The sequence below is a fragment of the Palaemon carinicauda genome, chromosome 19 (genome assembly GCF_036898095.1).
Source record: "Palaemon carinicauda isolate YSFRI2023 chromosome 19, ASM3689809v2, whole genome shotgun sequence".
In the NCBI taxonomy this organism is placed as follows: domain Eukaryota; kingdom Metazoa; phylum Arthropoda; class Malacostraca; order Decapoda; family Palaemonidae; genus Palaemon; species Palaemon carinicauda.
This window is the reverse complement of record NC_090743.1, coordinates 1,179,304-1,195,900: the sequence shown is the minus strand read 5'-3', so window position 1 is coordinate 1,195,900 and position 16,597 is coordinate 1,179,304. Positions and strand designations below refer to the sequence as shown.

At 32.4% G+C, this 16,597-nt stretch overlaps 2 protein-coding genes across 4 annotated transcripts; both read right to left on the bottom strand.

Moving 5' to 3' along the window:
* Positions 1-4,694: 4,694 nt before the first annotated feature.
* LOC137658094 (uncharacterized) lies at positions 4,695-7,952 on the bottom strand. 2 transcript variants are annotated; one of them, XM_068392784.1, is made up of 4 exons: positions 7,822-7,952; positions 7,316-7,484; positions 6,329-6,522; positions 4,695-5,461 (listed from the first exon to the last, which is right to left on the bottom strand). In XM_068392784.1, exons 2-4 carry the CDS (start codon positions 7,469-7,471, stop codon positions 5,293-5,295), a joined length of 519 nt encoding a protein of 172 aa, XP_068248885.1. In that variant the 5' UTR covers positions 7,472-7,484; positions 7,822-7,952; the 3' UTR covers positions 4,695-5,292. The 2 variants fall into 2 exon arrangements, with proteins under 2 accessions (XP_068248885.1, XP_068248886.1); XM_068392785.1 differs by lacking the exon at positions 7,822-7,952 and adding an exon at positions 7,613-7,630.
* Positions 7,953-13,741: 5,789 nt separating this feature from the next.
* On the bottom strand, positions 13,742-16,190 carry LOC137658093 (uncharacterized). 2 transcript variants are annotated; one of them, XM_068392783.1, is made up of 4 exons: positions 16,040-16,190; positions 15,148-15,306; positions 14,341-14,597; positions 13,742-13,907 (listed from the first exon to the last, which is right to left on the bottom strand). In XM_068392783.1, the coding sequence occupies exons 2-4, from the start codon at positions 15,304-15,306 to the stop codon at positions 13,766-13,768; spliced, it is 558 nt and encodes a 185-aa protein (XP_068248884.1). In that variant the 5' UTR covers positions 16,040-16,190; the 3' UTR covers positions 13,742-13,765. The 2 variants fall into 2 exon arrangements, with proteins under 2 accessions (XP_068248884.1, XP_068248883.1); XM_068392782.1 differs by lacking the exon at positions 16,040-16,190 and adding an exon at positions 15,773-15,791.
* Between the last annotated feature and the right edge of the window lie 407 nt (positions 16,191-16,597).

Genomic DNA, 16,597 nt, shown 5'->3' with positions numbered 1-16,597 from the left:
CGGGACTCGAACTCCCGTCTGGCAAACACCAGACAGAGACGTGCAAGTTGTTACTGCTATTTGCATCATAGAATTCCCGTTGCTTGTTAACCTTGCTCACTGGAAACCTTCCTTTTTAATTTGCTTTTAGTTCAAGGGCAATAAATTCCAAATTTGACCAGCGGGACCAGTTCAGGAGAAACAGATTAGAAGATTAACATGTGTTGCAGGTTCAGGAGCAACTAATTTAAGAATTAACAAATAGTACTAGTTTAGGAGCAACTAATTCCAAAACTAACAAGTAATGCTAGTTTAGGAGTAACTAATTCAAAAATTGACAAGTAATGCTAGTTCACGAGAATCTAATTTAAAATTGAACAAGTATTGCTAGTTCAAACGCAATAAACTCCAAATTTGAACAGCGGGACCAGTTCAGGAGCAACAGATTAGAAGATTAACATGTGTTGCAGGTTCAGGAGTAACTAATCTAAAAATTAACAAGTAATGCTAGTTCAGGAGCAACTGATTCGAAAATTAACAAGTAATTTTAGTTCAGGAGCAACTAATTAAAAAATTAACAAGTATTGCTAGTTCAGGAGTAACTAATTAAAAAATTAACAAGTAATGCTAGTTCAGGAGCAACTAATTCCAAAATTAACAAGTATTGCTAGTTCAGGAGCAACTAATTAAAAAAATAACATCCCCAATAACAACTCTAACCCCCTTTGATGACGCCATCAGTTGTGGCCCTTTGAAATTCTATGGTCATAAATTCGACCCCTTGAACTTTGAACCTACCAATCTTCGACACCTGGAAGTGAATATTTTGGTCTTGGATTCAAGTAAGAAGTCAAAAATCAATTATGACCTTTCATGTTACTGTGATTTTGACCTTGACCCTGTGAGGTACATAGCTGAATGAGGTTTATTGTGTATAATAAAGTATCTTTCGTATAAATTTCAAGTAAATCGGTCAAGTCGCTTTTCCGAAAAAAATTTTCTAATGAGGAAACCGAGAAACTTCCACACAGGCAAAGCTATCTACCAAAAATAATGCAATTTCTCGGAGTGGACTGGGATTTGAGAGAACCTTCGGAAATTGGGATCTTGTTGGTCTTTTAATTATTTAATTACTTTTAGTTTATTTTTCATTTCAATTACCTGACACGATTTGGATTCATTAATAGGTGAGAGCTGAGAGAACTCATGATCTATTTCACATTTTTCTATCAGTTATCAGAAAAGAAATACGTCAATTTTGGATTTTTAAGAAATTTGTCGATGAAAGAACTTTTTTTTTCAGATATGTGTAGTACTTGCTCTCTCTCTCTCTCTCTCTCTCTCTCTCTCTCTCTCTCTCTCTCTCTCTCTCTCTCTCTCTCTCTCTCTCTCTCTCTGGTTAATGAGACCTCTCTTTCTTCTCATCACTCTTATCTTGTGAGGGAAGACTTTCCTCCCAGAAGTCTTTTTCTTCCCGTCATCTCGTTAGGGATTCCAGAAATGGAGAAACAAAAGGAATTTCTGGAGATTTTTCTTTTACATCATTTTTGTGTACTTTGTTGGGTTCAGGGGCATAGTCATGTTGGAGTAGGGTAGTGGTGGGATCTCTGCCCAGGCCCCATTCCTCCCATAAGATAATATTAGAACCCAAGAAATAGATATATATCATTTAAGTAATTCCTTTAATAGCCAAAAAATACTATTATTCTGATGTACTTATTCTCTATTTATAAATACATACATACATATACCAAGGCACTTCCCCCAATTTTGGGGGGTAGCCGACATCAACAAATGAAACAAAACAAAAAGGGGACCTCTACTCTCTACGTCCCTCCAGCCTAACAAGGGACTCAACAGAGTTCAGCTGGTACTGCTAGGGTGCCACAGCCCACCCTCCCACATTATCCACCATAAATAGAATAGAAATAGAAAAATAAAAAATAATAGGGTTTATTGATAGGCGAATTTTCTCATTCTCTCTTCCCCCCTGCTCATTCTTCACTTCCATTCCCAGTACAAAAAACCTAAATTCGACTGGTATAAGTACAGAAAAACTCTCAATGACTTTTATCATTCTTTGTGGCTAAGTGCTATGTCCCTTTCATTACAAGTTCCCTGGCCATGGGTTCGAGTCCCGGCCGGTCGGAAGCTATTTTCTTTGAGTGGTACCACCTCGGGCTCTGATCCCGAGGTCGATAAGTGAATCCAGACATGTAAATATGAGGAAGAATACAGTTTTTCATAAAGTTATGCGCATTTGTTTTATAAATTTGACTACATTGTTCTATCATAGGATTCCATAACCTTAAACTTGTGAAAAATAGTTATCATTACCGTTAGTATTATTAACTTTTTTTTAATTTCTATAATTTCTATCAGTCCTGTTGAAGTTCCTAATAATAATAATAATAATAATAATAATAATAATAATAATAATAATAATAACAATGACAATGACAATGACAATGATAATAATAATAATAATAATAATAATAATAATAATAATAATACTGCACCTATATGAAAAAGTTTTAATCCACCAATGAAAAAATACGAGGCTAAAAGCCTGTGGGGAAACTGATACGTTGTGTCAGCTACTCAGCTCCCTGGGCCCTAACGACCAGACAGGCAAGTGACGGGATCATTTTACGAGGAGTGACGTTAAGTGCATCAGGAACTACTGTTCAGGGAAGGCCAGAGCGAGTTACTATCGCTCCAGGGTAAAAGAAGAAGAAAATAAATAAAAAAAAAAGGCATCCCAAAAATGGCCTTTTTCTGTGTTCATCTTCTTAATGAGAGATTCGCTAGCCTCATTGTTCCGTTTTAGCCAGTTGTCAGCTTCGGCATACTAATCTTGTTGTTTATATGAGTGTTTTTATATGTTAATATATATATATATATATATATATATATATATATATATATATAATGTATATATATATATATACTGTATAGTATATGTATATGTATATGTATATATATATATATATATATATATATATATATATATATATATATATATATATATTTATTTATTTATATATTTAAACATATTTATGTATATTTATACATATATATATATATATATATATATATATATACATATATATATATTTAAACATATATATGTATATTTATACATATTTATATATATATATTTATACATATCTATATATATATTTATACATATCTATATATACATTTATACATATTTACTGTATATATATTTATACATATTTATTTATACAGTATATATATATATATATATATATATATATATATATATATATATATATATATATATATATATATATATATATTCAAAAGAAATTTTGAATAATTATTTAGATATATTAAGACTTGTCCCTGCTAATTTCCATGTTCATACCTCCTATAGACATGCCCTGGTTATCCCTTTTGTTCGTAAGGGACGACTTTTGCTAAAAAATCAGTGAGGAATAAACTACTCCTTCAGTTTTATAGATATCCAAATTATTTTCACAGGGTTTGATGGGTAGTATATGAACTACATTCACACCAATGTTCGTATAGATACTTACCATAGAAAAGTCACAGTAGCCATTTTTGGATATCCACGGTGGGCGATTTTCCGCGGCGCCATAAATCACTCGTAGAATACTTCATATATCTATAATAAATTTTCAGGAATTTATTGGATGGATATTTACTATGTCCATACTAAATTTCATGTTGATATATGTCATAGAAAAACCACAGCAAACGTTCATTTCAGTATGGGTTGAATAGTTATATTTGGCGAGGGAGTAAATTGTTTCTAGAATAATTTACATATCCAAATGAAAATTTCAGGGATTGATGGGAAACATAGTTTCTCTGTTTCTACCAAATTCCATGCTAATATCTACAATTGAAAAATGACAGCTTTCATGTAGCCTTCATAATTATACTGTTAAATGCAGTAACATTACAGTGAACTGCGTTACAGTGAGCACCATCAACGAGGGACAATGCCGATCTCAATATCCGTCCCAAGTTCAGCTAGTTAAAATCATTGTTATTTGTTGTTATTATTATTATTATTATTATTATTATTATTATTATTATTATTATTATTGTTATCATTTTTATTATTATTATTTTGATATATTTATTGGTGATTTTATATGTACATACATATTCATAATATGAATTATTGGAAGGCTATTGATTTTACACTTGCTTACACTTTTAAAGTCTAAATTGTAGGTATTAATAGGTGTACACAAGTAATACGATTCTATACTCTCCTCAATGTCCGAATATATCTCAACATCTGGCAGTTCCTCTTTGATACCAGGACTGACCTACGTATCATATCGCCAAAGTTCAAGAAGGACAGCAAATAAAAAACAAAGTTTCTGGTGTGCAGGCCTATATATCTTCCTTGTCTACTCTATGTTTTTTAGAATTACTAATTTGCAGCCTTTCTTTTCTGTATTGTCTGCGAAGACGTGCTAGTTTTCACTTCGCCTATTCAACAATAACATTAATATTAAGGTTCCAACTCGCGAGTTTATATTAGAAATTTCTGCAACTCGTGCATCACATTCTAAACGTCCCAAAGGTTGAAGAGATTTTTTTTTATATAAAAATTCTATTGTTTTATACAACTATATATATATATAGTTGAAGGGATTTTTTTTATATAAAAACTCTATTTTTTAAACAACTCATGGGACCAATAAAACAAGTTAGACATTTGCAAAGCTTTAAAAAATAAATTAGAGGATACAGAAATAGTACAACTTCCTACGGCAGGCAACTACTTTAACTTTACTCGCCAAACTTCAACCACCATCAAGCATATCTTACGTTGTGCTGGTAACTAAATTATTATAGAGACTGATAAGATAAGATAAACTCACACTGTCTCTCTCTCTCTCTCTCTCTCTCTCTCTCTCTAGACATTGTTAGTAGCTAAAACTGATCGTAACAAAACATTATAATTATGACTAGTTTACAAAATTTCTTATATCTCTTCGAATAAGATAGCATTGTAGACTACACATTGCATGTTAACTTTTCACCCATTGTTTATTGTTCCGAATCAGCCATTTGTGATCCTATGTTGACTCCAGACTACTCTTTGAGAAATCCTTTCCTTTCGCGCAAGAGCCCTTGGCTTGCAACTTCAGTGGCAGTCGCTCCAATGCCAGCCTACCTTGTACACGTAGCCCTGCTTAGTTAAAATAGGTTCTTAGAGCATCTGATGTCTTAACTCATAATCAATTTGGGGGTTCCTGCTTCACTTTCCACATCATCCACATCGTCTTCAAAACCAGTCCTTGCTCACAACTCATACAGACATCGGCAACGCATACGACTACCTCTCTTTTGGAGTATGGGATGTTCGAAGTGGTGTCGACAGCAGTAGCGATTCTTTGCGTAGACGACATAAAGGGGTCCATAGCAGAAGCTAGGCTGGAAGCCTTGAAGGTTTATGGAGGTAGTGAAATCCCTGGGGGAGAAATAAAGATTAAAGTTTAATGATCCGATGTTCTGAGAGCTTTATTTTGACCGACCATTGGCTTTTACTTGTAACTAATATATACATATACATACATACATACATATGCAGGGAGAAATAAAGATTGAAGTTTAATGATTCGAAGTTTTGAGAGCTTTGTTTTGACCGACCATTGACTTTTACTTGTAACTAATATATACATATACATACACACACACACACACATATATATATATATATATATATATATATATATATATATATATATATATATATATATATATATATATAATTTTTTAATGTTAAACCATTTGCTTTTATCTAATATAGAATATATTAATTTCCTAACCATTTCAAGTTGGACAATAATCTAGTTTTTTTCTATATATTTATTTAATTTCCTGAATGTATTTATCAAGCCACTTAGGCAGCATGATATTTAAAAGCAAGTTTAATTATCTAATTTAGAATCTTAATTTCTTGACAATTTTCCGTTGGACAAAAATTTACTTTTTCTATATAGTTCTATTTAATTTCCTGAATTTAATGATGAAGCCACTCAAGTAGCATGATATTTAAAAGATTTAAAAAAAAGCATATGAAGTTCCAGTGTCTGAGGACCTTAATATAGCAGAAATATATGAATTCATTTAATTTAGATATTAAAAAGGCAATGCTTTCATTAATGGGAAAAATTACAATATTTACCTAGATTTCAAATTATTTAAATATTTAAATATTTTTAAATATCTAAATATTTTTGAATATTAAAATATTTTTAAATATTTAAATATATTTAAATATTTAAATATTAAAAAAGGCAATGCTTTCATTAATCGAAAAAGTAACAATATCTACCTAGATCTTAAACAGCTTCCACGCGTCCAACGAGGCTGATCCAACTTCAAACCTTGCAAGGTTTCTGTCACGTTTTGAGGATTTTCATCTAGGGTCATCAGAATGTCATAACACACTGAATCCGAAATAATCTTGGGCTCAGATACATCTACCATCTGCTCCTCTTCGTCCTCTAACATCTCAGATTCCTTAAGCTGAATTATTTGAAGAATATTAACATTAATTACAAGATAAATCTGATTCAAGTTATATTATTATAACCGTCAATTATATCAAGTATTTCAAAAAAAAAAAAAAAAAAAAAACATTTATCATCAAACTTCCAGCAATCGAGAGACTATCCAAGACCACCTATTATTTTTTTTTTCTTTTTTTTCTTGGTAGGGTTAGTCTTACTAAGAATCTTCACCTTTGAACCAGTTATATCATTAGGGTTCCTTTGATCCACCGGTAGTTTTTATTTCAAACCCCAAAGGAATCTACAGTTTGAACCCAACATGCTTTCATATTAAATGAAAGGAGACCAAGCGATTTGATCCCTTGCTTTAGATTTTTATTTTACTATGGTTTTCAGAATTATCGAGTTTTGTAACTAATTCAGAATTGAAGCCACTTGAAATTTAGAAAATTCACAATTGAAGCCACATGAAATTTAGAAAATTCACAATTGAAGCCACTTGAAATTTAGAAAATTCACAATTGAAGCCACATGAAATTTAGAAAATTCACAATTGAAGCCACATGAAATTTAGAAAATTCACAATTGAAGCCACTTGAAATTTAGAAAATTCACAATTGAAGCCACTTGAAATTTAGAAAATTCACAATTGAAGCCACTTTAAATTTAGAAGAAAAAAAATTAAACCACTTTATATAAAAGTTTGATTGCTGTCAAGTAAACCCATCTCGTACTAGTTTTACTTTAAACTTATCACGTAGGAATGAGAAGTTTATCATCGACAAACAATATATTAAAAAATTACTGACCTCAACCAATTCTCCTACGGCTTGCCATCCAGAGTCCCCTTGAACTGACATAGGCTTGTTAGACTTCGCATTGCCATGCCTATTCCATTCACCATTCATCTGCCGTGCACATAGCAGGAACCCCAAAGCAATAAGGATATATGAAAGGTGTATCATCTTGGAAGGATTTCTGTAAAGTTTAGAAATAGATTGAATAACCCTATTTATGGTTAAGTTTAAAAGATATGGATTCCATTTATAATTTGCCATTGCATAAAATTTTTGCACAAGTTATAGCCAATAGTCCTCAGGCCTTACTTCTTGATAATTCAAGTAATATAGTTGAAGGATCCAGAATACACTAAACCACCTAAGTACTCAGCAAAGATTGCCAGGCCACAAGGTTTCACTCCACATAACTCTCACAGTAAAATAAACTATCAATTTACCCTGACAACGATTAATTTGATAACCTCAACTCATAGCATATACAAGCTTAATAAACCCAAGACATTACTAGTACTTACTTTAATGATAATTATAAAGTTAAAGATGGCTCGTATAAAACCAGTCCAATAACACAGTGACTAATTTTCTTATTGGTATGGCTTTTCAACACCCATCTCCTTCACCAACAGAACAAAAAGCTTCAAGGAGAACAGAAAACTCTAAGGAATGCTCTACCTTTTGACAAAAACGCCATCTACATGATGAAGTGTGCTTTACTGACCTGTAATTTATTTATTTATTTTTCTATTTATTGTCTGCTCTTCGCCTATTAAAGTTTCTAAGACTACAAATTGATTTATACGTTCAATTGCAAATGTTTCTCTGTGCTCACCTTCTAGAAGCTTAGTTGTGTCAAACCTAGGTATTTTGTCAATCTCTTTGCTGGTTGCTTTCAGTTATAATTTCAGCCTAGCAATGAGGAATAGGTAATAACTACCAATATCTGCATATCTATAGCCTTTAATATTTTTCAGAGTCCTCCTTTTCCCTTTATTAATGACTATGTGATCTATTTGATTTTTGTAATTGCCACATGGCGAAGTCCACGTGGATGTCCTTGTGCTGATAAAGAGTACCTCCAATAACAAGGTTGTTTGTTGAACAGAAACTTAGGAAATGTGCTCCATTTTCATTTGCTACTTCGCCAAGACCCTCAACACCCATCACATTCTCTATGTCTTGATTATTCCTTCCAATTTTAGCATTGAGGTCACCAATCATAATTATCCTTCTCTCTGAGATCTCATCTATCACACTCTGGAGTTCTTCATAGTTTTCATCTTTCCTTTTTTTAAGGGAACCATTTGTTGGGATATAACAAACTATAATGCCCATATTACACTGCTTTGATTTGAACTTTGCTAATAATAATCTACTATTTATAGCTTTCCACTCGGTTAAGGCCTTTTCTGCTCTTGGTGTTATCACCATTCCTACCCATTCTCTTCCGACTCCATCTGATCTTTACAACTGAAGTCAACAATTACAATTATCATATATCTCTCCAAGATCTCATCTATCACACTCTGCAGTTCTTCATAGTATTCTCCTTTAACTTTTTTTAAGGGAATCGTGTACTGACGCATAGCAAACTCTAATACTCATATTGCAATGCTTTGTTTTAAACTTCGCGAATAACAATCTACTATTTACAGCTTTCTACTCAGTTAATGCCTTTTTGGCTCTTGGTGTTATCATCATTCCTACCCCTACTCTTCCAATTCCATGTGTCCTTAAATAAATATACCAATCCCTTTACAAAATGTTTCACATAGGGCCAAATAAATTTTTTCTCCGCTTGCTGTAACTTCCCAATCTGATTTATAGTTCTAATATATATATATATATATATATATATATATATATATATATATATATATATATATATATATGTATATATATATATATATTATATGTCATATATATCATATATATATATATATATATATATATATATATATATATATATATATATTTATTTATATGTGTCTGTATATATATATATATATATATATATATATATATATATATATATATATATATATATATATATATATATATATATCTATATATATAGGGCTATATATATATATATATATATATATAGATATATATATATATATATATATATATATATATATATATATATATATATATATATATATATATATAGATATATATATATATATATATATATATATATATATATATATATATATATATATATAATGTGTTTGTACATAGATACGTGCAAATCATGCTGTTGAATATAAGCTGGTCCTAATTCAAAACCTCTTCGTACGGAATGGAGTAAAACACCTATATTTGTGGCTAGTAATAAACTTTTTTTTCAACATATATTCCAGAACTCAAGACTTTAATTCATCATCATAAACAGAATTGATAATTTACTAATACATTAAATGATACGCTTTAAAGCTAACATAGAAGGGAAAGTATATCCTCCTACCAATGTGCAAATGATCAAAGTCTAATTAACAAATCCTTCTGGAAGTTAATTAACGTCTGAGTCAAAAGATTATATATTCCAAATCTGAAGTCAGAAATCAATCGTTAGATATTCGGAAGTATATCAAGTAGACAAGATTATCTCTCGTATCAAAGCAATGGGAAATGAAATAAACACTGAAAATCTCAAGTTGTTTGGAGAGTTAACCACTTCCACCCTACCACGCCAAAGCTCCCCTTCCTAGCACCCATCTTTGAGTCTTAAGAGAGCCACTCAGCTCTGTTAATGGCCTTGTTCAAAGCTTGCTTTGATGTTGTTCAACAACCCTTTGCGTTTCGAGTTATTAAATGTTTACATGTTAGATTTTCTTTCAAGATTTTGTATTTTGTTCCAACTTGCCAATCATTATATTTACGATGATAAATCCTTTTAAATGACAAACTTGAATACGATTGATCACTATACTTACGATCATAAATAATTTTAAATGACAAACTTTATTAAGATTGTTCGTTAGCTATGTAGGATGTATCATTGTAAATAGTGTAATCATCACATTGTTGATGAAAAAAATTACCATTGTCCAATATGATGTTGAAAGCCTAAATAGAATTATGGGTATAATATTTCCCAGGCAATATATAATTTAACAATACTTTCCTTTGGAATTCTTCATTCATCATCCTCTACATTATCGACATTCAGTTCATCTACAGATATCTTACTTGTCTTTTCAATTGTTACCATGAATCGTTAACCTCCTGGCTAGTACAGTGGTAAACCATTTACCTAACACTGGCATATAAACAGATCGATCTTTTGACGTTGTTACTGTTTTTAGAATGATTTATTGTTAATTTGTTCTCATCATTTATTTATTTCCTTATTTCCTTTCCTCACCAAGCTATTTTTTCCTGTTGGAGCCCTTGGGCTTATAGCATCTTGCTTTTCCAACTGGGGTTGTAGCTTGGCTAATAATAATAATAATAATAATAATAATAATAATAATAATAATAATAATAATAATAATATCCCGTGAAAGTGAGTTCAATCTGTATACTGGGGAGAGTAAAGCTGTGGTCGGGCAACACAGTGGGAGGTTGGACTTGCCGTTTGACGTTCTGGTTAGGATCTATTCTTAGGATACTGAAAGTGAAACCAAACACCTTTATCCCCCCTTCATCATAACTGTAGGTAATTATATCCAACCAACAATCAGTAATAATGTTTAAAGAATACCCATACCAATAATATATACAGTACATTCAACTGACACCGCAATATCCGAATGAAAACTATTATCAAGAATTGAATGGTTCTGTGTCGGAGTGCATAGGATGGTGTAAGTGTCACCACACCTCGAAAATAACCAAAAACTCCTTGCGAATGCTCAACTTAGCCTTCCTCCACTATTTTAAATAGTCACTAAATCCTGGTGCAAGGCAAAACTTTGCCCATCACTCCCTTTTAAAAATTCTCATATCCTTCGATTAGGCAAAACTTTGTAAGACCCCTTTATAAATAACCAAACCCTTTGTTAAGAAAAAACTTTGTCCCTTGACCCCCTTTATAAATAACCAAACCTTTGGTAAAGAAAAACTTTGCCCCTTGACCCCCTTTGTAAATAATCAAACCCTTTGGTAATGAAAAACTTTGGCCCTTGACCCCCTTTGTAAATAACCAAACCCTTTGGTAATGAAAAACTTTGTCCCTTGACCCCCTTTATAAATAACCAAACCCTTTGGTAAGGAAAAACTTTGGCCCTTGACCCCCTTTGTAAATAACCAAACCCATTGGTAAGGAAAAACTGTGTCCCTTGACCCCCTTTATGAATAACCAAACCCTTTGGTAATGAAAAGCTTTGCCCCTTGACCCCCTTTGTAAATAACCAAACCCTTTGGTAAGGAAAAACTTTGTCCCTTGACCCCCTTTATGAATAACCAAACTCCTTTGGTAAGGAAAAACTTTTTTCTCTTGAGTTGAGTCTTAAAAAAATAATCCTTTAAATTTCTTAAAAAGGAAAAATACCACCTACCACCCCTCGCCTTTAGAAAATTACCATCTTCCTTTGCTTACACAACACCTTGTTCTTCCCTCCTTTAAAAATCCCAGATCTTCAGGTAAGGAAAGACCTATTAATACCCTAAACAGATCACAGGAAATTTTGTAGAGCGAACAGCTCTAGATTTAGGATCTTTTTTAACTAATTAAGAGACATCTTGATCCATGGTAATGAAAAGGCATCCAGGCCACAGTTCTAATAGTCCAATCGTATTTTCTCAATTCTTTCCTTTGAGGATTATAAGGAGAATATACTGCCGGGGAATAGTTTTTAAATGGTTTGGCTTCAGTTTTGTTTTTAAGGATGAAAGATGCTGTAGATTTTAATCAAGAGTACAATATTCTATGCTCGGTAATGCTATAGTGCTCGCGTTATCCAGTATTCAGTTTAGATTAAAATGGGGGCGAGTGTGTATTTCGGCTGGAGTTCAAGCTATTGGATGGAAAAATAATTTAAAGGTAGTCAAAAAACGAAATATGATTACAGTTATTCATAAATATATCTACATAGTTTAGTGGCTCTTTCTCAACTAGATTGTTTAATAACATTTTAGAGCAGCTATGAGGGGTTAATCGACGCTTTTTAGATCTTGTCAATGCTACAATTTAAAAGCAGGGTCATAAATGGGACTTAACCTTACCGACAGTTTCATATTTCAGCTTTTCAAAGGAACACTTGAAGCCTATACTATTTATATGTATGGAAATTCGTGCAAGAGGTCTGTACATTCTATTAATCATATAAACCTACCAGAAGTTTCAAACTGCCCTGATTCATCAAACTTGAGTTCCTCATTACTTGTTGGCATGATGCTATATCAACACTACCGAAAACATTATCATGCTTAGTTTAAAAGCTTGCAATTGAGAGGATTGCTGGCTTTTTTTACTAGGAGATTGATAAGCAGGATCTCTTCCTGTGGGGACCACAATACCTAAGTGACTCTTTCCTCAAGTGTGTACTCCATTCCTACTTGAATGTATCAAAGAACAAAAGCATCTCTGGCGAGTCTTGTGAATCTCGCCTTTCGAGGTTTTCGTCCATCCCTCATTATCTTTATTCCTGCTAAACTAGAATAAGAGGGGTGGGAGATGATCATACTGTATAGTCAACCAGTTACAGTTCAGACACCAAGAATGTAATTGTTGGTGTTCACATTAAAGAAAACCTTTAGCCTAGGAGACATGACATTTTGAGGTTCACGGGTCATTACATGCTGTCAAAGGCTGGTAATTTTTCATAAACTAGGGTTACTATAGAATGCATTTTGTTTGATCATAGCTGGAAATTCTTCCATGGACTTCTAGACCACAGGGCTAGTTTTGAGGTGACCTATAAGTAAATTTGTTAATTTTACCTCTACAAAAATAGGGTATCATCGACTTATGAAATTATGGATAATCATTACAATTTATACTGATTCCAATACACTAAAGGGAAGCTTTCGAGTGATACATATTACCTATCAGCACTTAGGTACTCAGCATAAAAACCATATTATAGGTGAATATGATCTATTGTTTTTCAAATTGATAAGTTGCATTTTGAATAACAATCTGAGAATAACAATCTGATTGAGTAAAAGGGAAATAGTAAATTTTCTACAAATTAAAAATTTTTAAGAGCTTCATTTAACAAGTACATCATCGTCTTGGATAACTTAGTATTTCAAATCTGGATTTAAAGAAAAAATCATCATACTAACTCTACAAGAAGTTTTAAAATATGGAGTTGTCCTCTCAGTCATGTAATCCATTGTGAAAAAGTATTCATAGGTGTGGATATTATAAGTGTGGATGTTACAGGTATGGATATAGTTGAGGATACTCAAGTTAGTATATCAGAACTCAAATTTACCTTTCTAATAGACCTATAGTTGTGGAATATTGAAATCAAACAAAAAATACAAATAATATTTTATTTCCCCCAATTAACAACTACATCTAAAATGATTTCCAGACCTCTCAAGAATTGGTTGTTTCAAGGTCGGGCAGCAAAACCGGTATCCTTCGTAAATAACATATAATGGCCCGTTGCATAGAGAGTTTTCTGTAGTCCTGCATTCCGTATTCCTGAGGATTAAATAGGAATTAATCAGAATTTATCAAGATATCCTTCAATAATGTCTAAGGACTGAAATTAGATATTTGTTGGTTCCAACACGCATTATCCTACAAAGATTAACAAGGAGTATACAAAAAAATACAGCAATTATAATTATTCCTATGAAACTAAATGGAGTAAAGAAATATTTTTTTCAATCAATAACGAACTTCAATCATCAAAATCCAAAACACTTAATGAATATCTTTTAAGAAAGTGTTATAATAGTGACATGAAAACTATTAAGCCTGAATACAAATGCTAGCGAAATAACTGATAAGATACAAAGCAAAATGTTAACAGGAAAGAAATTAGTTTCACACACCAAGGCCTGCCTGAACAGACTTTTAAGTGTCTGATGGAGGGCGAGAAAGATACCCGTAAAAGTAAAGTAATATTTACCTCGATTTGAAGCATCCACGGCGTGCCTTTGGAAGATCCAAGTTCATGTTCAGTAAGTTTTGTCTTAGACCTAAAGGTGCTGCATTAATGACATTTAATACTTCGGCGCATGCATCGTCTGAAATCCCAATGGGGTCAGACAAGTCTGTTGGTCCCTCAGACAGATTAGCTTTACTCTCGTCATTATCGGAATCTTCATTTGAAGTACCGTCGTCATCATCTGTCAAGCTGTCCTTTAATAGCACTGGATCTCCAACCTGTTTATAAAGTCATTTAAGATTGGAATCTATCTGTCCAGCTAATTAAATTCTATTCTATAAATAAGTAAGGGTTTAACATATGCCACAGCGTATACTCGTTTACTAGTTTTGGGTTTAAATCCAACCCTCCACTGAAGCCGAGTGAACTACTTCTCGGGTGGGTCCATATCAATCATCTAACGAAACATTTTCATTATAACTTATACATACTACAATTTAATCATATCCAGTTTTTAAGGCTCATGAATTCTTCATCACCAAAACCACATCTACACCCCTCAGCAAAAAAATGTCTATGCCAAGTTACAATTATCACAGAGCCAAAAAGAGGTTATCTACCAGGCTTTAACTCCCACCCTCCACAAGCAATTTAATTGTGACCATCAACCCTACCTTTGAAAACCACACCTCATTCTTTACGAAAGACTCCTCCAAATATATCAGCTCCCAATTCTAGCAAAAACCGTAAACATGGATAGGTACCATTCTAGGAAAATATCACTGGAGTTAGTCTCTTAAAATTATGGGTTAAATTGTACACACGTACCTTGACAACCTCTCCAACGGATTTCCAGTCTAAATGATCATCGGTTTCAGAGACGCTGTCATGTTCCACATGCAGAGGTCCTTGGTTTATGAATTCGGGGAGAGAAAAGCTCGAGTGGAAATTTACAATCACCAGGACGATCAGCAACGCTTGAGCCATCTGTAAAAGTTTGGAGATACAACTTTGTGTTTGTAGGTGAAGACAACTATTTTCTAGCAAAACTGGAGTTCATAGGTGCAGGTATTAATTTCAAAGTTAGTGTTATTGCTGCAAACAATAACTTTCAAGTAATAGGTTTAAAGGTGCATGCAATTATTTCTGTGCATGCAACTATCTCCTAATAATTGTTAAAGTGTTGACAGGTACAGAATTCTTTGCCTAAATTTTACATTTCATGTTAACAATCAACCATAATTTTTTAGACAGCTGGTAACATTACCTTCATACACAACTGTAAAATATAAATTGGCTACTATAGGAGTATTCAGAAAAATAAGGAAGTATGAGGGGAGAAGAGGAGAATTAACAGTAATTAGCATTCACTTTCTGTATTCACACTGTAAAGAAAGCATCAAATATATAAGAAACTTAGCTAGGAACTTTAAACACATTTGAGTACCCTTACCATAAGAAGTCTATTTCAACAATCCGATTCTACATTCACCAAAATTGAATAGCTAGGAACTCTGTAACACATTTGGGTACCTTTACCATATGAAAGTCTATTTCAACATTCAGAGTCTTAATTCACTAAAATTGAATAGCTAGGAACTGTTAACACATTTGGGTACCTTTACTGCAAAAAATGTACTTCAACAATCGGTCTTAATTCACCTAAATTGCATACTTCCTTACAACATTTAAAAAACCTGTTAAAGTAAATGTAACTTACACTCTTATAAAAGACGGACAAAGTAACAACAGCAGCTTGACACTCTCAGGCTCTCAAGAAAACTGACACTCAAAAGTCATGTTTTCTAAACACCGCAGGGAAAATGGAAGGGTCTAAATGGGAATGACAAACTGACTAACTAGAAACTTACGTTTTTTGTATACCGCCATCTATGAGTGTAAATATTTGGGATTACATCATATGATACAATATAGTTTAAATGTAATTTAAACTGAATATTAGAGCACTTGTCTTTATTTCATTGCAAGTTAATGTTTCGACTAAGCACGCTTGATCATTACACTATACCGCCATTTATGAGTGTAAATATTTGGGATTACATCATATGATACAATATAGTTAAAATGTAATTCAAACTGAATATTAGAGCACTTGTTTTTTATTTCAGTGCAAGTTAATGTTATGACTAAGCATGCTTCCTTATTACATCTTTTATGTCATTCAGTTTCTCTTGTATTATTTGTTATAAGCACTTCTGCAAACAAAATAACAGTTATTATATTAATATTTTCTTTTTTGATAGAAGGCTGCTTTTAT